The sequence below is a fragment of the Diabrotica virgifera genome, chromosome 7, assembly GCF_917563875.1.
Source record: "Diabrotica virgifera virgifera chromosome 7, PGI_DIABVI_V3a".
NCBI lineage: Eukaryota > Metazoa > Arthropoda > Insecta > Coleoptera > Chrysomelidae > Diabrotica > Diabrotica virgifera.
Window position 1 is genome coordinate 94061610 of NC_065449.1, and position 24279 is coordinate 94085888.

The 24279-nt window shown below is 33.1% G+C and overlaps 1 protein-coding gene across 1 annotated transcript; it reads right to left on the bottom strand.

The window, feature by feature from the left end:
• Window positions 1–6047: 6047 nt before the first annotated feature.
• Window positions 6048–22336, bottom strand: LOC114327507 (sepiapterin reductase). Its single transcript, XM_028276147.1, has 4 exons — window positions 22216–22336; window positions 21865–22133; window positions 21561–21810; window positions 6048–6569 (listed from the first exon to the last, which is right to left on the bottom strand). Exons 2-4 carry the CDS (start codon window positions 22129–22131, stop codon window positions 6289–6291), a joined length of 798 nt encoding a protein of 265 aa, XP_028131948.1. The 5' UTR covers window positions 22132–22133; window positions 22216–22336; the 3' UTR covers window positions 6048–6288.
• Between the last annotated feature and the right edge of the window lie 1943 nt (window positions 22337–24279).

Consider the following 24279-nt stretch of genomic DNA (forward strand, 5'->3'; position numbering starts at 1 on the left):
CATTTAGGTATACCTAGGAAATATAACATGAAAAATAATCAGTTTTTCTTAAGAGGATGGGTACGTATTTTCGGCTGCAATGCTATTCAAATGGGGATTCATTTTTTTCGAATCCTGAAAAAACTAATAAGTATTTTTGAAAAATTTAAACGCAGAATGAAAGATTACGTTATTAGCGAGGGCCGAAAGTTCCTGAGAACTTCTATAATATTTATTTTAATAAGTTACAGGGGTGAAAAACTAGTGTGATTTTCAATATAAAATATCTCATTCAAAATAAACTTTTTATTTATTCTAAGAGACTTTCGGCCCTCGGTAATAATTTAGTCTTTCCATTCTGCGTTTAAACTTTTTAAAAATATTTATTGGTTTTTTCAGGATTCGAAAAAAATAACACAATGTATGTGGTAATATTTTCCAAATCTATCTTTGTCTTACAACGCACTCAGTCGAATATAATGTCAGTCAGACAGTGACAATCATGCAGTGACAATTTTAAATATTTGACATGGCATCGGGAATATTGTGTTGTTGATTAAATAATATTAATATACAGGGTGTTTCATTAATAAGTGTCCATATAGTAACTGGAGAAACCTTAGCACACAATACGAAGATTTAACCTAAAACACTTAATAAAATGTGGTTTCTTACTGAGTTACAGGGTGTTTTATCTAAAAATTTAAAAACTATTTTTGCTCAGCATTTTAATACTATTCGACCTATTCTTTTTATACTTGGCAAAAAGTGCGACTACTTTACACCCTACTAAATTATGGTACACAAACGTTTCTAGCTACTACCAGAGGCGTACGATAGGGGATAGTGAATGGTTGACCCTTCTCAAATTCTACGCCACTGGAGGAATTACTATTTTAGTGCCATTTTTAGATTCTCCAATACTTTACACGTAAATAATATATTCTTCATTGGTAACGATAAAGTCATTAGTTTTCGAGATATTTGAAGTTAAATATGAAACGGCACAGTTATTTTGATTATTTTATGATATGATTCATATGATTAAAATTTAAAAATTATTTGTACCCAGTAGTCCTGTCGCCAGGGGGGGGTACAACGGCCTCCTTGATTCAGATGGACTTACCCAAGTTTTTTATGTATTTTGACCCGTAAAACACGAATTTTTTGGGTAACAGTTGATGCGGATGTCGATAAGTTTGTTATAAACAAAGAACTTGAGGAATTACATAACAGCGATTTCTCGCAAAACAAAACATTTTTTTGTATTTTTTGGGTCATTCTAAGCAAAAAAATGTTCTTACAAGTTCTTTCGTAGGATGCATAGTTTTCGAGATAAACGCGGTTGAACTTTAAAAAAATCGAAAAATTGCAATTTTTGAACCCGAATATCTTTTTATTAAAAAAGAAAATAGCAACTCTGCTTACCGTATTTGAAAGTTCAAGCCAAATTATATCGGTTTTGATTACTTGCATTGCTAAAATTTATTTTTTTATTGTTAAATTAAGCAATAAACACATAGTGTTTCCCGTGGAAATACATGCGTTTTAACGCATGCTACGTAGAAATAGCCTCGCTTGCACTTGTACCTGCTCTACCTACTCGTTCGATTTTAAATGGGAGATCATTGAAAACATCACTCAAACACTATGTGTTTATAGCTTTGATTAACAGTAAAAAAATAAATTTTTAGCAATGCAAATAATCAAAACCGATATAATTTGACTTGAACTTTCAAATAAGATAAGCAGAATTGCTATTTTCTTTTTTAATCAAAAGTTATTCGGATTCAAAAATTGCAATTTTTCGATTTTTTTAAAGTTCAACCGCGTTTATCTCGAAAACTATGCATCGTACGAAAAAATTTGTAAGTACATTTTTTGCTTAGAATGACCCAAAAAATACAAAAAAATGTTTTGTTTTACGAGAAATCGTTGTTATGTAATTCCTCAAGTTCTTTGCTTATAACAATCTTATCGACATCCGGATCAACTGTTACGCAAAAAATTCGTGTTCTACGGGTCAAAAGACATAAAAAAAACTTGTATAAGTCCATCTGAATAAAGGAGGCCGTTGTACCCCCCCCCCTCCCTGGCGACAGGACTACAGTACTTTAAAACTATTTGGCGTATCCTTATCATACTTGGCAGAAAGTGTAGGTATTGTACACCCTACTAAATTAAGATAAATAAACGTTTCTAGCTACTACCAAAGGCGTACGACAGGGGATAGTGGCTGGTTGACCCTTCCCAAATTCTACGCCACTGACGAAATTGCTATTTTAGTGCAATTTTTTGATTTTCCAATACTTTTTATGTAAATAATATACTCTTCATTCGTAACGGTAAAATTATTAGTTTTCGAGATATTTGAAATTAAAAATGAAGCGACAAAATGCATTAATCAAAATAACCGTGTCGTTAAATTTTTAACTTCAAAGATCTCGAAAACTCATTACTTTATCGTTACGAATGAAGAGTATATTATTTTCATAGAAAGTATTGGAAAATCCAAAAATTGAACTAAAATAGCAATTCCGCCAGTGGCGTAGAATTTGGAAAGGATCAACCATTCACTTTCCCCCGTCGTACGCTTCTGGTAATAGCCAGAGAATTTGTTTAACATAATTTAGTAGTTTGTACAGTACCTATACTTGCTGCCAAGTATGAAAAGGATACGTCGAATAGTTTTAAAATGCTGAGCAAAAATAATTTTTAAATTTTTAGGTAACTCAGTAAGGAACCACATTTTATTAAGGTGTTTTAGGTTAAATCTTCGTATTTTGTGCTAAGGTTTCTCCAGTTACTATATGGACAATTATTAATGAAACACCCTGTATAGTGTATTTGATAAATAATTGATTTAAGACGTGAACTTAATAAAAAGTTATTTATTGTGTATTATTTGTGGAAGATCCAAGCAGAGAATACATCAGGTTAATATATTCTGTGATCCACATCCAAGTATTTTCTTGTTAAAGATGTTCAAAATTATTGTAAGCGTTCCATAGTAACAATACAGGGTGTCCCAGACTAATTTAGCCACGCTATATCTCTTAAACGAATAGAGATTTTCGAATGGGACAAAAAGTGGTCTATTCTACTTGTAATACACTTTAATATGGCGTAGAAAAAAATCATCCCCTAACTATTCATCCCTTAGTTACAACCCCTAAATTTAATTTTTTTAATAGCATCCTATATATTTTTTTATAGTTTTGGATGTGGTCTTCTATCGTCTATTCAACACATTTTTTGAAAATAAAATCGGTTCGTAAATAACCAAGAAAATATCAGTTTAGTTTTGTTAATTATGTGTCCCAGACTAATTTATCCAGGCTGTATTTCTTAAACGAATAGAGATTTTCGAATGGGACAAAAACTTATCTATTCCATTTGTAATACACTTTAATTGGCGTAGAAAAAAATTATCCTTAAATATTCATACCCCCTAACTTACCCCTAAGTTACAACCCCTAACTTTACTTTTTTTAATAGCACCCTGTAAGTTAGGGATGAATATTTAGGGGATGAATTTTTTCTACGCCATATGAAAATGTATAACAAATGGAATAGATCAGTTTTTGTCCCATTCGAAAATCTCTATTCGTTTAAGAAATATAGCCTGGATAAATTAGTTTGGGACACACAATTAACAAAAATAAACTGATAGTTTCTTGGTTATTTACGAACCGATTTTATTTTCAAAAAATGTGTTGAATAGATGATAAAAGACCACATCCAAAACTCTAAAAAAATACACAGGGTGCTATTAAAAAAATTAAAGTTAATGGTTGTAACTAAGGGATGAATATTTAGGGGATGATTTTTTTGTACGCCATATTAAAGTGTATTACAAGTAGAATATATCACTTTTTGTTCCATTCGAAAATCTCTATTCGTTTAAGAGAAATAGCGTGGCTAAATTAGTCTGGGACACCCTGTATATTATTAAGAAATCACTTAACACTTCCTCTTTTCTCTATTGAGTATTAGTTTTTTTTGTACGTATAAATTATTACAATCACTGAATACATAGTTAGTGAAAAAATTATCACATTTATTAACTGAATTAATAATTTGCAATTATACAAATATAACAGTTATCCAAGAACTTTCAAAAGCCATCTCTTTAAGTTAATGATATTATTGTCAAGTAGAATGACATTCTAATGTTTATATATCCATACTAGTGTGAATTTTACTACACGTAATTTGCCGTGTAAAGACAGAAAAAGTAGGGATAGCCGTAAAATATTTGCGAATTATGTACCGATGGCCTTAAGGACTTTAAAACGTAAAAAATATACAGGGTGTTCCATTTGAAAAGAGAAAGTTCATTAGATTTTCAGAAAAACGGAAGATTTGACAACAATCGGCCGCATTAGAAGACCCTTACCCACCAAAATCTATAAAAATCGTGCAAGCCATTTCCGAAATAATTCAGGCGTTCCATACATAAAACTCTATGTATATAACGGATTGAATACACCTATAGAAAAATGAGAGTTTTTATTTGCTAACATTTGAATATGGATATTAGTATAGTATAGTTGATCCAAAAGATGGCACAACCCAGACATCCAAAGTGAAAGTTATCCTTCAACACCAAATTGTTCTATATGGTCCACACAATGTCCAGAAAAAAGTCACACCATTTTGAGCGTCGGGTTTGGGGGGAGAGGGGGAAGAAATCGGTAAATTCGTAGTTTTTTAAGTTTATCGCCAATAATTCTTAAAATATGCGGTTTAGCATGAACAACCTTCTATACAAAATTGTTCTACATTAAATTTGAAATAAAAAAGGCTCTATGCACAATCTTTCTAAAATGAATGGTTCCAAAGTTACGGAGGTAGTATAGTATAACTGGTCCAAAAAAAGGCCTAACCGAAACGTCCAAAGTAAAAGTTTTCCTCCAACACAAAAATGTTCTATATGGTCCACATATTGTTCAGTAAAAAGTTACACCATTTTGAGCGTCCGGTTTGGGAGGGAGATGGGAGAGAAGTAGGTAAATTAGTAGGTTTTTTACGTTTTTCGTCAATATTTCTAAAACTATGCTTTAGCGTAAACAATGTTATATACAAAAATGTTCTACATGAAATTTAAAACAAAAAATGTTCTATACATAATTGTTATAAAATTAACGGTTCCAGGGTTACGGAGGGCGAAAGGTCGAGGTTTTCGATACTTTTTATATTTTTTGGGCAATATTCATGATATAACTATACCAAAAACCCAGACATCCAAAGTGAAAGTTATTATCCAACACCAAATTGTTCTATATGGTCCACATAATGTTCAGGAAAAAGTCACACCATTTTGAGCGTCGGGTTTGGGGGGGAGAAATCGGTAAATATAAAAAGTATCGAAAACCTCCACTTTTCACCCTCCGTAACTCTGGAACCATTGATTTTATAATAATTATGTATAGAACCTTTTTTGTTTTAAATTTTATGTAGAACATTTTTCTATAGAACATTCCTTACGCTAAAGCAAGGTTTTAGAAATACTGACGAAAAACTTAAAAAAACTACTAATTTACCGACTTCTCCCCCATCTCCCCCCCAAACCGGACGCTCAAAATGGTGTAACTTTTTACTGAACAATATGTGGACCATATAGAACAATTTGGTGTTGAAGGAAAACTTTTACTTTGGATGTCTGGGTTAGGCCTTTTTTTGGACCCGTTATACTATACTACCTCCGTAACTTTGGAACCGTTCATTTTAGAAGGGTTATGCATAGGGCCTTTTTTATTTCAAATTTAATGTAGAACAATTTTGTGTAGAAGGTTGTTCATGCTAAACCGTTTAGTTTTAGAAATATTGACGAAAAACGTAAAAAACTACGAATTTACAGATTTCTCCCCCCTCCCCCCCCCCCAAACCCGACGCTCAAAATGGTGCGACTTTTTTCTGAACATTATGTGGACCATATAGAACAATTTGGTGTTGGAGGATAACTTTCACTTTGGATGTCTGGGTTTGGGTCTAACTATACCATACTATATGACAAAATGAGTATTTATATGAATTAAAACAGATGTAAAACAGAACAACGCCAGTTAAATTCTTATCATTTATTTTTCGATTCATAGTTTTACTATATTATAAAAAATATCATCAATAAATATGACTTGCCATCTTTGGCTAAGTAATTCGACCAAAATACGTAGTTGTGTATAAAAATTTGAGTTTTATCAATAAAATAAATTTATATAATATATAGTAGGAATGTTAACACATTATATTATAAGGTTTTATCAACTTTGTTCATAATTAACGGTAATATAACATTATAAAACATTATCTGTCATAAAAATCGACGGTATCTCCACTCTTATAATCTCCTTTTTCCAAGACATCTAACATCCTATTAACAGTTTTATCTGTAGTTAAAACGGTCGAGTTCTTAACATCCTTAAAAGACTGACGAACTTCTTCCGATTGAGCGGTTTCAGCAATAGAATTAAACATATCTGTATCCACAGGGCCAGGACTATAATTAAGAACAATTATATTTGGTTCCTCCAGAGCTAATACTTTAAAGAATATTTCTCGTGCAGCTTTTCCTGATCCATACATACCTAAAAAATATTTTATATCAACTGAAATATACAATGCATGGAACTTAAATATCTTATCTTTATCATAATCTTTAATCATCTTTAAATAAAGTTAAATAAAACAGATTAAATTCCGGCGCAAATTGATCCTAAGCGAACACAACCTGGCACCGGCGAGGTGCGTAGAGAGTTCTGCGCATCCTAATATCAGTGAATACAGTGCCAGGTCTAGCATGCGAACGTTTGTCATCGGCGTACAGTTTTCTGGTGTCGTGGGACGCGTGACTAAATTCTCAGTTGCGGTTTTGTTTTCGAGATGGACGTAGAAAAGCTAATAGAACTCGTTCGGAATTACTATTATTATAAACAACACTGATTGTGATTGGATTGTCGTTGCAAAAACTGCTTACCTATTACATATATTTATATCTTGTCTACATATTTTATTTTTAAGCATGAACAAGACCGGTATGATGACACATTTTATTTGAGGGTTGTGCGATATTCACAGATATGCTTAACGGTTTTTAATGATAATGTTGTGTAGATTTAAGAAATTAATGATATTTACAAAATTTTTATACCTATAGAAAAGGGATTACGCCATCATTTGTGACATTGTATTTCTAGGCCTGGATCCCGCGTACCAACAAAAAGTTGATTAATAGCAAGCTGAAAATTTGTTAATAGCTTAACGGTGTCTCGTCAGACAAACTTTGATATACGGGAACACTGAAACAGAGGAAGTTTTAATTGTGGAACAGGTTAAAAATTTGGAACGTCAGATTACAAAAACGTTCCATATATTTTGTCGGACAGAACTTCCAATTGATTTGTTACCATTTCATTAAACTCTCATGGAAAAATTAGAATGGTGTTTATCACTAACTGGACATTTTAATGAGTGAAACAGGAAGAACATGTCAAATAACAGGAATCATGTTGGTTAGTAATAGCAGTCTGATTTTTGAATGAGAGTTTAATGATAGGGTAACAAATCGATTGGTTGGTCTGTCCGACAAAATACATGGGACGTTTTCGTAATGTCACGTTCCAAATTTTTAAACTGTTCCACTATTAAACCTTCCCCTGTTCCAGTGTTCCTGTACATCAAAGTTTGTCCGAATAGACACCGTTAAGCTACTAACAAATTTTCAGTTTGCCGGATCCAGGTCTATAAAGTATGTTTTGCTTTTAAAATAAAAGGTGTCCTTCATTTTGTGTAGGTTCATTTAATAAAAATAAAAGTTAAGTTTCTGTAATACTTAAGAGGCGGCATTTCGAAAGCTTGCATCATATTGAAAAGATGTACCGCACGGCTCTGTAGTTAGTGTGGCTTTTGCCAATAAATCAAAGTTATGCGTTTACAAGAGCATATTATTTGAAAAATAAGGAGTACCATAATGTGTCGTAATTATAATCTCCTTTATACAGATCAAAAAATTGTTTAGTATGTATTTCTAAATCCACACAATCATTGGAAAATGATTCATGGTAAACAATATCTATTAATGACACTGTTATCGACAAAGTCGATCAATTTTAAACTTGTCATCATATATTTATTAGACTTTTGTTTATCGTTAAAAGTTAAATGACAGTTGTGAATTGTATTTTTTGTGTTATTTAATATTTTAGCAAAAACATAATCAGCAAAAATCTTATTTAAAACATGCGAACCGTTTTTGCAATCACAATCAATGCAGTGTTTAACTTATGCTTGTTATTATAAAGGTATGTAGAAATAGAATACTCAGTGTAAGATATCTTTTTATGCACCCCGCTTATGATCAAATTCGATGTTTTCGAAAGTCAACTGCTACGACTACTAGGGACGTGTAAGATATTTTTAAAACGTTACTAGTTACATGTACGGAACTAGCGTTTTTTAGTTGCCTACTCAATTCAGTACAAGAATCAGATACATCAGTATTTTGTAATCAGTATTTGTACTCAGTATCACTGAGAACCGGTATCAATAGTAACCGTTACACGTTTGCACTTATTTTGCCCGTCTCTATTCGTTACAGCGACAGCCGACGGTCGGGTTAGCTTGTGTTTAATATGCGGCACGCTAGAAAAATAACTGCACAGGTCACCCGTCCCACCGGCGCAGGTTGTGACTCGCTTAGGTTCAATATGCGCCGGGACTAAAGCAGGCATAAGTTCTTGTAGGTTAAGTACATCCATGAAAGCACTGAGATCAAATATAATTTCACGAGAGGTTAAAGTCAAAGTGTATAAAACTGTGGTTAGCAGTTCCCCGCAAGGGTTACTTACTGGCGCCTGTGTACAAAAAAGGATTTTGGCGCACCTTAAGGCATTTTGGATCATGTTTTTTTAAATTTTTTTGAAGGTAAGGTAGGTGCTTGAAATAAAGCAAAAAACTGAACTTTAGAAGTCATGTTTATTTGTAGACTAAATTAGTCCATTTAGTCACGGTTTTTGCTCCGGATTTAAAAGAACCCCTTGGATTGACATGAAATTCGGCATATATCTAATATGTCAATAAAAAAAGTGATATTGTGCCAATGTGTGCTTTTGCCCCGGGATGTGAGCAGCAGCCCTTCTCGGGGGTGAAAAGATATACATCAAAAGTAATTCCGAAGTGGATAAACTGACTAATTCTAAGCAACTTTTCTTCTATAGAGTTTTTTCACCAAGTCAATATTTTTCGAGTTACTTTCGAGCGAATATATTAATTTTTCAACAAAATAACACGTTTTTAGGCGGCTGTTTACAAATAACTCAAAAAGTAAGTATTTTATCGAAAAATATTGCTAGCAATATATGTAGCTTATAAAAACGTGAAAAAAATGAAGTAAAATATGTAGGCCTGTAGCTAATGAAAAGCAGGTTCTTATTCGTCTAATTCCAAATCGAATATTTCAACGTGAAATAACCAAAAAATGAAGCACTTTTCGGGAAAAACTCCTCAAAACTTTTCTTCTCAAAAGTTTCTGGCATTGGTCAAGTCATAGCAAGTTGCGCTCAAAATATAATTGGTTCTTTTTTTTTGCTAAAGAAATTGTGAATGAAATTATTCGTTATCGCTTCACGAGCTACTTTACTTATGTATTGTTTATATGATCTGTAAGTTGCACCGGTTCAAAGTGCTTATTTTTGAAAAAAAAATTGGATTGACAGTAAAAAGTTCTGTTCCTTATTTTGAAAAAAAAATGTCTTTTTTCAAAATAACTAACATTATTAATGATGTCACCAAAATGGTGACATCATTAATAATGTTGAGTTATTCTGATCAAAATCAAAAAGAGTAAAAAAATATATGTTTTACTTTTCTGAATGTTTTGGATTTTTTTAGCACAGTTTCATAAGCACAATACATGATCGTGGTGGCCTCCGAATCGAATTAAATCTACAGCTGCCATTCCTTATTTTATTTTACTCACATTTTGAGTACTAAGGAAGCAGAATTCTCTTGGAATTTTATCTAGATAAGCGGATAGAAAATGAATGCAAATTGTAGATTCCTCCATGTCAGCTATTTATCGATATGTTTGCTTTTTAAATTTTAAAAAGCTCAGATTATCCATTGTCTTCTATAAATTCCTAAAAGATAATGTTTCCTTTTCTATTTTGTTTTATTTTAAAATTAATTTTTGTTTGAAAATTTTTTGGCATTTTTTTGATCCTGGGTTTTGGCGACCCTAAATGATGGCGCCCGTGTGCATTGCACACTTTGCAGATATGGTAGCGGGGGCCCTGGTGGTTAGACCAACAGTAACTTTTTTTAGTGAAACTTTGGCTTTAACAAAATAGTAGAAAAAAACTGGATATATGGAAGCTTAAAATGTGAGAAGTATTTATGATGGAACGAAAATGTAGACAGATAAAAATGATTGAAGGGGAAAAAGGAATAGTGATGAATGATATGGCATATTAGACCTGGATCCCGCGCACCAAAAAAAGTTGATTAATAGCAAGCTGAAAATTTGTTAATAGCTTAACGGTGTCTAGTCGGACAAACTTTGATGTACGGAAACACTGGAAGAGAGAAAGTTTTAACTATGGAACAGGTTAAAAATTTGGAACCTCAGACTACGAAAACGTCCCATGTATTTTGTCGGACAGAACTTCCAATTGATTTGTTACCCTCTCATTAAACTCTCACACAAAAATCAGACTGGTATTTATCACCAACTTTACATTTTAATAAGGCCGACAGGTAGAACTTGTCAAATGACAGGAATTATGTTGGTGATAAATAGCAGACTGATTTTTGCATGAGAGTTTAATGAAAGGATAATAAATCAATTGGAAGTTCTGTCCAACAAAATACATGGGACGTTTTCGAAGTCTGATGTTCCAAATTTTTAACCTGTTCCACAATTAAAACTTCCCTTGTTCCAGTGTTCCCATAGTCCGACTAGACACTATAACAAATTTTATCATATCCTATTAACAAATTTTCAGCTTGCTATTAACCAACTTTTTTTTGGTACGCGGGATCCAGGCCTATATCATATGAATCAGCTTTGAAGATGCACATATGATAAGATGAACAAAAAGTCTGAAACAAGATATTGTTAAGTAATAAAAGAGGAAGACCAAGAAGAATTAGATGGAAAGGCCAAGTAGAATAGGATAAAACTATTTTAGGCCAGCAAATGAAGCATTTTGGCTCGCAATTTTTTCGTCCAGCATGTATTTACTTGAAATTTTCACAGAAGGTAGGGAATAGTCCAAGGATCATTTTCTATATCATGGCGCTGAACGATAAAGCCTTGGAGGTCGTTGCCACCCCATCTCGGGGGTGGGAATTTTTTATTACATTTTAACCATGTAAATCGATGTAAAAAGTAATTCTAAGAAAAAAAAGTTTCATACATTTTCTTCATAAAACTAATATTTTTCGAGTTATTCGCGGTTGAAAGTAAGTTTTTCGACGAAAAACTGCACCTTTTTTGAGAATAACTCGAAAAATATGCATTTAATCAAAAAAACTGTAGATATCAAAATTGTATCTATTATTAGGTATTTTTGTGCAAATAAATGTTTTTGTAATTCTTTAATTCTACTTTTTTTTCTGTATATATCTATTAAATTATCTATTTATAAAAATTGCAATGTTATTAAGGGTGGTTTTTAAGGGTTGAAATATTATGATATTATATCCTTTAGCATAAAACAATCATTATTTAACCAATCAAAACCAAATTTTACCCACATTAGAGTTTACAATGTTTTTATATAATTTTTGACAATAAGGGGTAGTTTACACCCCTAAAAATAATCAACGCCCTTGAGCATGATATAGAATATGAAGTACAGGGTGAGATGATCCTAATCCCAAATTTTTATGTAAATCGATGCAAGCCGAAATTATTTTTTTAGGATAAGTCAATTTTTTATATATAGCTCCAACAAGGGTGGTTGTAAGGGTTGAAGTATTATGATATTATATCTTAAAACATAAAGAAATCATTATGTAACTAATAAGAACCAAATGTCGACAATATTAAAGTTTAAAATGTTATTTTATATTTTTTTACAATTAGGGGTAGTTTTCACCCTTAAAAAACCAAAAGCGTACAACGGCTCAATATAGAAAATGAATTAGAGGGTGAAATGAGCCTAATCATAATTTTTGTACAAATCGATGCTGGACGAAAAAATTGTTAGGTTTTGCCATTTTTTCAGTTTTATTTCCTCGACTATTTAGGTAAATATTTGGCAGAAAAATTGTGTCAGAAATAAGAAAAGATAAAGAGAAATTGTAAAAGATTACTTATATCATACCATAATTGTTGCATATACAGTTGAGTCCACGGTTCTTTACACGTGCGTCATTAATACCTGGCGAGATAAAATACATACTTTGTATCTAGCATCATTGTCTTCCACGCATGAAACTAAAGACAAACCAGCTATCGCCTGTTATTAAGTGAAGACATATGTTATTTTTATGAACGCTCTAGCTAGACTCAGTACATCAAAAAGAGATAGGTCCAAAAAAGACGCGTGGGGACGTTTTCAGATTTTAAGTAAAATTTGTAACGTTTCTAGTTTGTTTACTTGTCACTGTCAGTTTGTTGGATTCCTTGCTGTTCTTTGTCCTGTTTTGCATTTAGAAGTTATTTATATTACACAAACAGTTGTTTTCACAACTAATTTTATATTGGAGTTTGAAATTATATGGTAAGTGTATTTTATTTTGCCATTAACTTACACACAAAGTTAACCTCATTCACAGTTATGGAATGGTTTTGTTTAAGTTTCCGCAACAGTGAAATAAATAACAAAAAGAAAATATTTGATTGTCAAATATTTATATTATAACAAATATTTAATATCCCTAATGACATTAAAATAATTTATTAAAAGCTAAGTACTTCAAATGTAGCTGTAACTCTGCACCAACATTTTAAAGCAAAACTAACATTTTATATTATATTTATTTGATAACGTTAAATTTTATAATATAATCCGTGATCGGAACAGTAGCCACTTTCTGTCACTTGCCGTTGCGTGAAATAGATTTCCGACTTATTTCGTATGCTTTAACTTTAAATTATGAAGCACAGGACAGGTAAAGAATCATGGACTAAACTGTATGGTTTTTCTCAGAGGCTTTTTTCAGTGTGACGCAAGTGACAGAAAAAAGGCACCTCCGTGATACATACACATGTATAACAGTTATTCCAGTTGTTGATAGATGGCGCTATAATCGAAAAAAAAGATTTAGGTTTACCGATTTACTGATTTCTTGGGATATTATGTCTTTAACTTAAATGTTGGCTTTCTGATTTCATTATGGATTTAAAACTATTAGAGATCTTTATAATTTATTATTCTTACTTTCAAGAATTTAACTCATTCACAATGATGTTTGATGACCATATAATTTTGCTTGTACTATAATTGTTGATACAGACCCTCACTTCTTATCAAAAAAAATTGTAAAATTGATAGCAATACGTGTTTTAGAATGTTTTTTATAAGGGACAAAAAATCGACATTTTTATGTTTTGTTTATTCTTAATTTTAGTCACTTTATACCATTCTTGCTTAATAGGTGAGTTAAAGATATTGTCTTTTTATATTGTCTAATAGAGCCGTAGGCCTCCTTCAAGCTGGTATGCGACAAACTCAAATTGCTGACCAGCTGGGTGTCTCCCAAAGCGTCGTAAGTCGTTTGTGGCGTCGCTTTAGAGACACTGGGAGCCCAGCCGAGCGACATCCAGGACGTGGTCGCTCTACAACCGTCGCTCAAGACCGATATTTAATTTTAAATGCCAGAAGGCAGCCAACAATCACAGCACCCGAGCTGGTTAATGAATTACAGCTTGCACATAATGTAACAATTAGCCGCAGTACTGTGAGGAGTCGTCTCCATGAAGCCAATTTTCGTATTCAGCGACCACTGAGATGTCCACCTCGCTAGAGGCAATCGCGCTGCAAGATTAACCTGGTATCAAGAGTTTCAGAATTGGACTGACAATGACTGGGCTACAGTTTTGTTTAGTGACGTGTCTAGATATGGATTTCATCCAGATTCTCGTCGGACAAGAGTTTGGAGACGACCCGGAAATGGAGAACGATTACGACATCTTCAAGAAGTGTATGCATACAGAGGTGGTACATTAATGGTATGGGGCGGAATCATGATTGACAGAAGAACTGATCTCATTTTCCCACGTGGCTTTCTCAGAAGTCAGCAATATTTGGACACTATTCTTGAACATGAAAATTTTTACTTTATGCATGATAACGCTCAACCACATGTTGCGCATATTGTAACAAACTGGTTGGATAACGAGGGTATTGATGTATTGCCGTGGCCAGCACAATCACCGGACTTGAATCCCATTGAGCATGTATGGGACAGGCTCCAACGAAGCATTACTCCACATATGGGCAATATGTACAATGAGTTTCAATTAAAAGAGCTTCTGAGAGAACAATGGACACAACTACCTCAAGCAGACATTAACAATGTGATTCGGAGCATGAACAGTAGATGTAGAGACGTGGTGGCCATACTTTATTTTAAGTTTATATTTTGTATTTTTGACATTTTATGGTGGTATGTGAAACATGGGTGATTTGCAATATATTTTTTTTGTTCCAATTTTCTGTTTTTTTTTACATTTTATGGTTTTTGACATATTAAACAACAATTTAAACTACAAATTTTGTATTACTTTTTTTAAGTTGATTACAGATAAAAAATACGTCTATTTATAAAAATATCCCTAGATTTTTGCGTTGTGTGTAGTAATACATTTTTCTTGTATTTTATGCTTTAAATCCACATTTTTTCTCAACTTTTATCGCCCACTATTTGACAATTTGTGGCATCTCTTATATTATTTTGACTTAGTTTATTTTATCACATTAAATACTGAAAAAGCTGTTCATGTGATTATATTTTAACTAAATATTTAATGATTTATAAAGGTATTATTTTGGCCTGTAAAGAGGTCTGATGATGGTAAATAAATATATTGTAAACCCTGAAATCCTATTTTACTACAAATAAAAAATTATTTTAGATTGTGCATAGTTGTCTCTACATTTGTCAATATTTATTTAGGAGTTTGCCTTAAGCCCAATTAACATGTTAACTTACAGTATCTCTCTAATTATTACCACGAACTTCTTACATTATCTTCTTTTCTCTTCATAAAATAATGTATTTGATAGTGATTGTAACTAATTTTATGTGTGATGCATTGGCTTTGTCCTTTTTGGATAAAATTTTATTTGAAGTCACCAACAATAAATTAATGATATCAATAGTAGAGATAAGAAAAACATCCACATATTTTTCTTGTATATACACTCACCGGCACAAAATTCCGCCACCCAAAATTTTAGATTAAGTTTGACAATCTATAACTTTAAATTTGTATTTATTATTTGTACTCCGATTTTCAAGATTCTTGCATTAGTTTGTAGGTACATGTATTGATGTCGTTTATTATTCCGGTAACAAAATTTTTTTGCCTTGATGGCATTATATGGGGGTGAATGGAATCATTGTTTTTTCTCCTAACTTTAAAAAATTCTGTGGAAAAATTGGATTGCTGATTTTATTTCATACTCCTTTTGTGTTTTCCTGGAGGTATCACTAAGGTTTTGTTTTTTGAATTACCCGAATATCTCTTTTCTTGTAAAAGCTATAAATAAAAACACTGCTTTGAAGGTTTATTTAATTAAAAATATCAAACGCACTAAAATTAACAAAACAAAACAAAATTAACAACAAAACAAAACAATTTAATGGCGGGTATGTGCACCTCTTGCAGCAACGACTGGTCGCAATCTGTTTAGCGTCAAATAAAGATGTGTTATCCTTGTCTGGGGAATAGCTCGATCTTCCTCTACCAGGGCCATAACTGTACCAAATTTTCTGGAGGCCTAGGATGACAGTGAATAGCTTTTTTTAATTCATCTCATACATAAATGCTCAATAGGATTGAGATCTGGGCTGCATGCGGGCCATTCTAATCTTATCAATCCAACCTCTATTTTATGAGTCAATCAGTGTTTTTATTTACAAAAACATTGTATTTATTTTATGAGTCAATCAGTGTTTTTATTTACAGCTCTTACAAGAAAAGAGATATTCGGATAATTCAAAAAACAAAATTTTAGTGATACCTCCGGGATAATATGACAGGACTATGAAACAAAATCAGCTATTCCATTTTTCCACAGAATTTTTTAAAGTTAGGAGAAAATACAACGCTTCCATTCACCCCTGTATAATGCAATGCAAGCAAAATTTTTTGTTATCGGAATAATACCAAACGATATCAATACATGTACCTACAAACTGGTGCAAGAATCTTGAAAATTGGAGCACAAATAATAAAGTTATAAATTGTCAAAAATTTTGGGTGGCAGAATTTTGTGCCGGTGAGTGTAGCTATTCCATTGTACCTTTGCACATGCATGAAATTATTCATGAATTAAATTTTTTACTAGGTATCTTTCTATCTCACAGAAACTAGTATCGAAAAATTAAGCAACTTGTTCATAGAAACCACAATAAGTTAAACAAGGATAAACAATACGGCTTGTCTCTGATACCTTGTTTACTATGAATTTTGAGGCTTATTTGCTTTTATTGTTTATTTGGTTTTTATATTAACTTTTAATCTTTGTATATGCAATTGTAATTTTTATTTTCAAACATAATTTAGAACTATTAAATTAACTGTTGCTCTCTTAATTTGATTACTTCCGGTAAGTATTTATTTTTTGGCCTAATGAGCCTAATGATCCTAGTGGATTGCAGAAAATCATACATTCGGAAAACTTCAATCGCTGCAGTGAAAAGACAACGTGAGGAGGAACAGGCTAGTACTTCAAAAGTAAGTCCATCTCATACTAGAACACGAGTAAGTGAATCACATTTTTGTTTTAAAAAATACTGTTTATTTTGTGGCAATGAAGCCAATGAAGAAACTGAGAAAAAGAAAGCACAGCATCTTCGAAAAAAAATTTGTTACGAGGAGTAAAATTTTCTAACCTACAAATGATCCTTAAACTACGTAAGTGTGGCTATATTTCTGTCGAACGAAAACTTATTTGTTTATTTACGAGATTACTGTTTAACTTTATCCCTCTTATACCCTGTTTTTAAACTAGGAGGAGTAAACTCAAAAGACAAATTCACACCCAATAATGTCAATAGACAAAATCACCAGATTCATCTTCTTTTTTGGTTGATCATGTCTGTCTTTGACTGTAATCCATAAAAATATTATATTATACTAATACTTCATTAAAGAGTTCTAAAAACAACCGTTTTTTATATAAATGAACACTAAAAATATAAAATTTAAAGGAATATCACAGAAAACACAAAAAATCTCTGATATACTTAACACATTCACGGACACGCTTCACATCTATACACGTCTTCTTATGGAGTATTTGACTTCATATGCAGTTGTGACCGTGAATGTGTTAAATTAACCTATGAATTTTAAATGCTTTTTTTTGGTTTTATGGCATAGACTTGGGTGTCAATTAGCCAGTCACAACTTTTATCTTTTCTATTCATACTTCTTGTCCTTAGAGTTCCATAGCAAACTCTTCCACAGCTCTCTACTCAGTTCAAAAGCTGCAGCTGGCCGCCATAGACTATCCAAGTTGCTCACCACATTTTTCCATTATACATCTTCTTCTTCTTCTCTTTTCATATGTACAGTTACGATCACTGAATAGTTTACACCTTAATTTTTATATTGTAATACTCTATAATTGCAGTGTCGTACGGATTTGATAAATGTCAAAGTCAAAAAATTTCAAGAAGTCAATGCTTGTCAAAAATTTCGTTAGTGTTGAAAAATAAAATATGGAGGCTCCAAAGAACTTTAAGAAACGATAGAAAACCCATTCCCCCACTACATGGAGAAAACGGGATCGTCTACACAGAAGAAGATAAAGGCGAGGTGATGAGAAGGACACTTGAAAGAGAGTGCACACTGAATTATCACCAAGACGAAGATATAGACTTTATCGAAGAAGTCGAAGAAACAGAACTAGAAACGCCCGAAGAACAAGAAGAAATAATAAATCCCACATCACCAAGAGAAATAAGTGAACTGATTCGAAAAAGTTCACCAAAGAAAGCACCTGGTCCAGACGAAATCACTAACAAAGCTCTGAAGTATCTTCCCTCGAAAGCAGTTGTGTATTTGACAAATATAACAAACGCAATACTAAGATACAGGCTCTTCCCAAATCGATGGAAGGAAGCCCATGTAATTATGATACCCAAGCCAGGAAAGAACCACATATTTCCGCAAAATTACAGGCCGATTAGCTTACTTCCAGCAGTCAGTAAGATAGTGGAGCGAGTCATCCAAACCAGGCTCCAATCAGAGACAGACAGGCTAGGCATAATCCCAGAAGCACAATTTGGATTCAGAGCTCAACATTCCAGCGAACATCAAATATTAAGACTTACCGAATATATAGTAGATGGATTCAATGACCAACAATATACGGGAGCAGCCTTTCTGGATGTAAGCAAAGCCTTTGATAGAGTGTGGCATGAAGGACTGACATACAAAATGAGAGATTATGGATACAGCAGGGCCATGACGAAACTCATCTCCTCGTACCTAAGCGACCGGAAGTTTAGGGTCCGGATAGGACCAGTTCTGTCAGAACACGGAATGCCGGAAGCTGGAGTACCACAGGGGGCAGTTTTATCACCCCTTCTGTATAGCATATATACAGCAGATGTTCCAAGAACACCCGGGACATTGATCAGCCTTTATGCAGACGACACTGCAATTGCTGCAAAACACATGAACCTAGATATAGCTGTAAGAAATCTACAGACGGCATTGGATACAATAGAAGAATGGAGTATCCAATGGAAAATAGCAATAAATCCAGATAAGACCCAAGCGGTTATCTTCAAAAAGAGAAGAGATAACCCAGAACAACAGCTAACATTGCAAGACAGACCCATCGAATGGCAAAACAAAGCTAAATATTTAGGAGTCACAATGGACCAAGGTCTAACATTCACATCACATGTCAACGCAACAGTCCAGAAAACAGCAGCGGCCAGAGCAGCAATAAGAGGACTCACAGGAAGAAGAAGCAAATTAGCTATGAAAACAAAATTAAGACTTATAAATAGCATTATACTGCCAATAATTACATACGCATCTCTTGCATGGGGTCACACGAGTCAAAGTAACAAAAAGAAGATACAAGCGGCACACAACAACTGCCTCAGAGAAGCTGCAAACGTGCCCAGATATGTCGCCGAACAGTTCTTATTTAGAGACCTAAAACAAATAAGAGTACTGGATATTATGGAGGAAAAAGCCAGAACAAAATTTGCTGAGCTAGAAGACCACCCAAACCGGATCCTGCAAGAGATATTAAGGTATGATGTGTACTATAGATGGAAACACAGGAGACCCAAACAGCAAATATTAGTTAATATATAATAAAGGCTAGATAATCGTAGCTCTATCAAAAGAAAACAACTTGCTCACCTTTGGCATCTCATTATATTTATTATTGTTGATTTTTATACGTTTCAGACATCCCTCAAAAAAAATATACAAAAACTTCAAAACGGCTTCAGCCACTAAACAAATCAATAAAATATTAACAATAGGCGAAAGCCACAAAAAAATATTAGTAACAAAACCCAAAAAACGGGCATGAGGGGCCCACATCCTCGAGCGCCGAGTCACCGAACTGGACATAGCCCAGAGCGGGGACTCGGCGCCCGAGCAAGCAAAACAGATCGAAGATAAGTCACTAGAGATAGCGGGAATAGAGCGCCTCACGCTGGCCTGCATTGATCGGGGTAGGATTTCATATGGGAGTCCGTGTACCCAAGACTCCCATATGATAAGCACTTTGCTGATTGAGAGCCCCTATAGCGCATCAGAGTGCTATCGGGGGTAAGTGGATGGTCTGGAGCATTGAAGCGGGGTGGAGTGATTCCTGCTTACGGGAGTTAATCCTCCTCGCCCCAATGAATTGTATCACCCGAATGTCATTCTCTAGGGGTGAGCAAGTCTCTCAGGCTGGGTTAAATCACTATGCTTGCTTGCTTGAAAAATAAAATAAAATAATACGATATCAAACTCCTCCAAAATGGTTAGAATGCATTTGAGTGATATGCAAAAAGCAAGAGCAATTGCCAAACTCGAGGAATGTTGTTCACTAAGGAAAGTTGCTGCAGATTTGTATGTGAGTCATATGTGCATATGGAAAATCAAAGAAAGATGGGATCATTATCACTCTATAGCAAGGTTGGGCGGTTCAGGAGGACAGCAGATCTTCACAGATCAACAGGATGAGTTGTTAGTAGATTATTTGAGAGAATCTCCTTTTGCCAGAGCTCAAAAAGCTAAAGAAGAGACAGCGTTTCTAGGCAGTATTTGCAATGCGCGTAGAAGAATTACACAAATTATTGTTTATTATTTAACATTGTTTATCATAATTTAATATAAAATAGATTTAAAATAAAATGGACATTTTAAAACCATACTTCCCTATTTTCTTTACTTATTAAGACCATAATCCATTTTATTCAAAAAAACTTCTTTCTATACTATCTCATTTTGTTAAATTTTGTAAGACATGTTTATATTATTTTGACTTTTTAATTTTAATCAACCTATTGTAGATACACCACTGTTAACGTCACTTTGATATAAAAGGTGGGTTTAAACAAGGTAAAAATTTAAAAAATTGCCTCCTAGATACGTAAGCCTGTAAACTAATCAATGATCGTAACTGTACATAGATATCAAATTATCAGGATTAATAAGTTTAGAGGTTAATTTTAGTTTCACAGATAAATTTCATTTAACATCAATAGATAGGATATATTGAAAGGTGAAAAAACATTACATTTTACTAAATCTTCAATTAAATTATAGGTGTATGGAATGTATTTTGTGCACTCAAAGAAAGTGTGACTCAAATCCAACGATGTAAAAAGGATTATCTTAAGGGGGGTTACAACTACTGGATGGTCTCTGAGGGCATGGAATAGTAGTTAGGCGTATAGAGCTCAAAGTACATCCCAATGGGGGGGGGGGGGGGGGAGGTTATAAACCCCTGACATTCAGTACAAAGATTTGAATCAAAAACTTTAATTCTTGCTAGATGTAGAGGGAAACATGCATTATTTATTACATTTTAAATGCTAATAGCGTCAAAATTTCATAACTTAATGGAGTAAACTCGACTGCGGTTGGACCAATGAACAAGCATTGCGGCACTAGTTTAAAAACGAGGTATAGTACACTGGAATTTGACATTTTAATAAGTATGTATTGAATATTTAGTTTACAGGCCTCTCACTAGAATCAAATTTATAAAAGTAAAATTAGTTTAAGTATTAGTCACGAACATTAAATTTACAAAAACTAAATTAAATATCACAAAGCAATTTAAATAGAGATATTAAAACCTGTTTTCAGCTCCTGTATCAAGGTTACTTGATCAATAATTAAAGATACATATATTAATTAAAATAAAACTTACTTAGATTCTTGAATGGGACACGCCCAACAAGAGAGGTAATATTGATGACGACTAATTGTGGTGCGACTGGTCTAAGATGTTTAACGAAGACATTGTTTAATAAAACTGTTGAAAACAAATTCAGATCATAATACTCTCTCCAAACAGCCAATTCTGATAAATCCGTTGTCTGTTTAACAGTTCCAACATGCCCAGCATTGTGAAAAACTATTCCAGTTTTGATATCTTTGGTATCTGTGTTGCTTAATACCTAAAAGCATAAATCATATAATTTACAGATTTTTATTAGAAAATTAAATATTACCTTCTTGAAAAGATCATTGTATTGGTTAATATCTGGTTTAGACAAATCTAATGTAACTGTTTCCACATGAATTGATTTATCTATTTCTCCAATTTGAGCTTTAGTTTCATCCAGGCCATTTTGGGAACGAGCTATTAAAACTATTATAGAACTCTGTTCCAATTTTCTGGATACTTCAATAGCGATTGTTCTACCTATCCCTTTGGAGGCTCCTGTGATGAAGACTATAGATTTTTTAGAAAAATCTATGATAGTATTAGAAGTCATGACTAAAACAAATGCGTAATAGAAAGCTACTAAAACTAGTTCTTAAACTATCTACATATTATTTAAAAACCTTATTTATGTTACCTTTTAATCAGTAATTAAATAGCAATATGTTAATTTTCATCAGTAAAAAACCAAATATCATTTAACAGTGACAGTTTTGGCATTTGTGACCTTGACTAAAAAAAACCCTTCAACTCTCTTCGTTTTTATAAGAACATCTCTTATATGGGTGTTTCAGCCAAGTTTATAAAGGCTTCTCAAAAAAATATGTTTTTTAAAATAATTAAATAATGTAAGAACTTCTGTCTCCATTATTGATCCTAATTATGTAAAACTAGGACTTTTCGTCAGAAAGTACCAACTTATTTGTATGGTTTGTTTTTAAACGAGGAGTAAACTAAAAAGACAGATTCACACCCAAGAAAGTCGCTAGAAAAATCACCAAATACATCTTCTTTCTTGGTTGTTCATATCGGCCTTTGACGGTAATCCATAAATATTATATTATACTACTACGTCGCTAAGGACTTCTAAAAACAAATGTTTTTATATAAAAGTAGACTAAAAATCTAAAAATAAAAGGAATAACTCGGGAAATACAAAAAATCGCCGATATAACTTAATGGACCGTGATAGTGTGACGTCAAAAAGGTTTTCAAACAAAGATTGATTTGTGATTGACACGTGATTTGTGTAATCACTTGTAATTTTATTTTGTTTTAAAAATCATCTGCGTTTGATTAATTGGAATAATGGCAAAAAATAGTTAATTAAAATTAATGAAATTTTGAACTGTGCAGTGACAATCGGGTAGGTACAGCTGGTTCCTAAAAAAACTGATACGACTCTTAATAAGATTTGATCATTTTGAGCAGTGTATGATTGGTCTGACATTATATTATATTTATTATGACAGACAAATAATAAAATAAACAAACAAACAGCCATTTTTTGAGGTTGAAGTTATCTGACAAATTTTAAGATTTGGCAGTGACAGTGACAGTATGTAAATAATAATAATAAATTAAATATAATTAAACTCATATTCATTATATCACACCCACACCTCATCAAAAGCTTTTTACAAGAATATAGTCACCGATTTTGATATGGATTAGAGTCAGACTACATCAAGATCGCCTATAAATCGTGCTGATAATTGCCTTGCAGCGAGACCAAAAACAAAAAGAAGAAGAAGAAGAAGAAAGTACACTGCTCAATTTTCTACAAAATACGCTTTAAGAGTCGTATCAGTTTTTTTTGGAACCAGCTGTACTTAACACATTACCATTTTGTAAAAATTAGGTAAATACCGTACAAGCAATATATTCCATTTCTTCTTTTTCTTCGTCTAGCCATTCACGTCCACATCTGAACATAAGCCTCTTCAAGTCTTCCTTTCCATTGTTTTTTGTTGTACGCTACTTGTAGCCAATTTTTCCCGGCAGTTCGTTTCAGATCATCTGTCCATCTCATAGAAGGTCTGCCTCTGGGTCTTTTGTGTTCGTATGGTCTCCAGGTTAGAATTGTTCTGTGCCATTTGTTAAGATCGCTCCTAGCTACATGTCCAGCGTATTCCCATTTCAATTTTAGTGATTTTTGAACCACATCGGTGACTTTGGTTTTCTGTCTTATCCATGTGTTTGTTTTCCTGTCCTTAAGTGATATGCCAAGCATTGCTCTTTCCATCGCGTGTTGAGTGACTCTGAGTATGTTCATATTCTTTTTTGTGATTGTCCATGTTTGTGCCCCATATGTTAATATCGGAATAATGCATGCATCAAAAACTTTAAATCTAAGATGTAGTTAAATTTGCTAATTTCTGAGTATATAGTTCAGTTGGCGAATGCTGCCCATGCTAACTTTCTTCTTCTTTTTATTTCATACGTTTGAATTTCCCTATTTAGTATTATTTTTTGTCCTAAGTTATATTCTTCAACTTTTTCTATAACTTTCTATAAAAGATCCTAAAAACTTCTTGTTCATACTACATAAATGTATGAGCACTCACTTCCAGAAACAAAAACTTCATCTCCCCTCAATCCTAACCATCATGCTAAGCCCGGACGGTCCGAATATATGGGACATATCATGAGGGGCGAGCTTTATAACTTGTTGCAATTAATATTACAAATAAGAATAAAA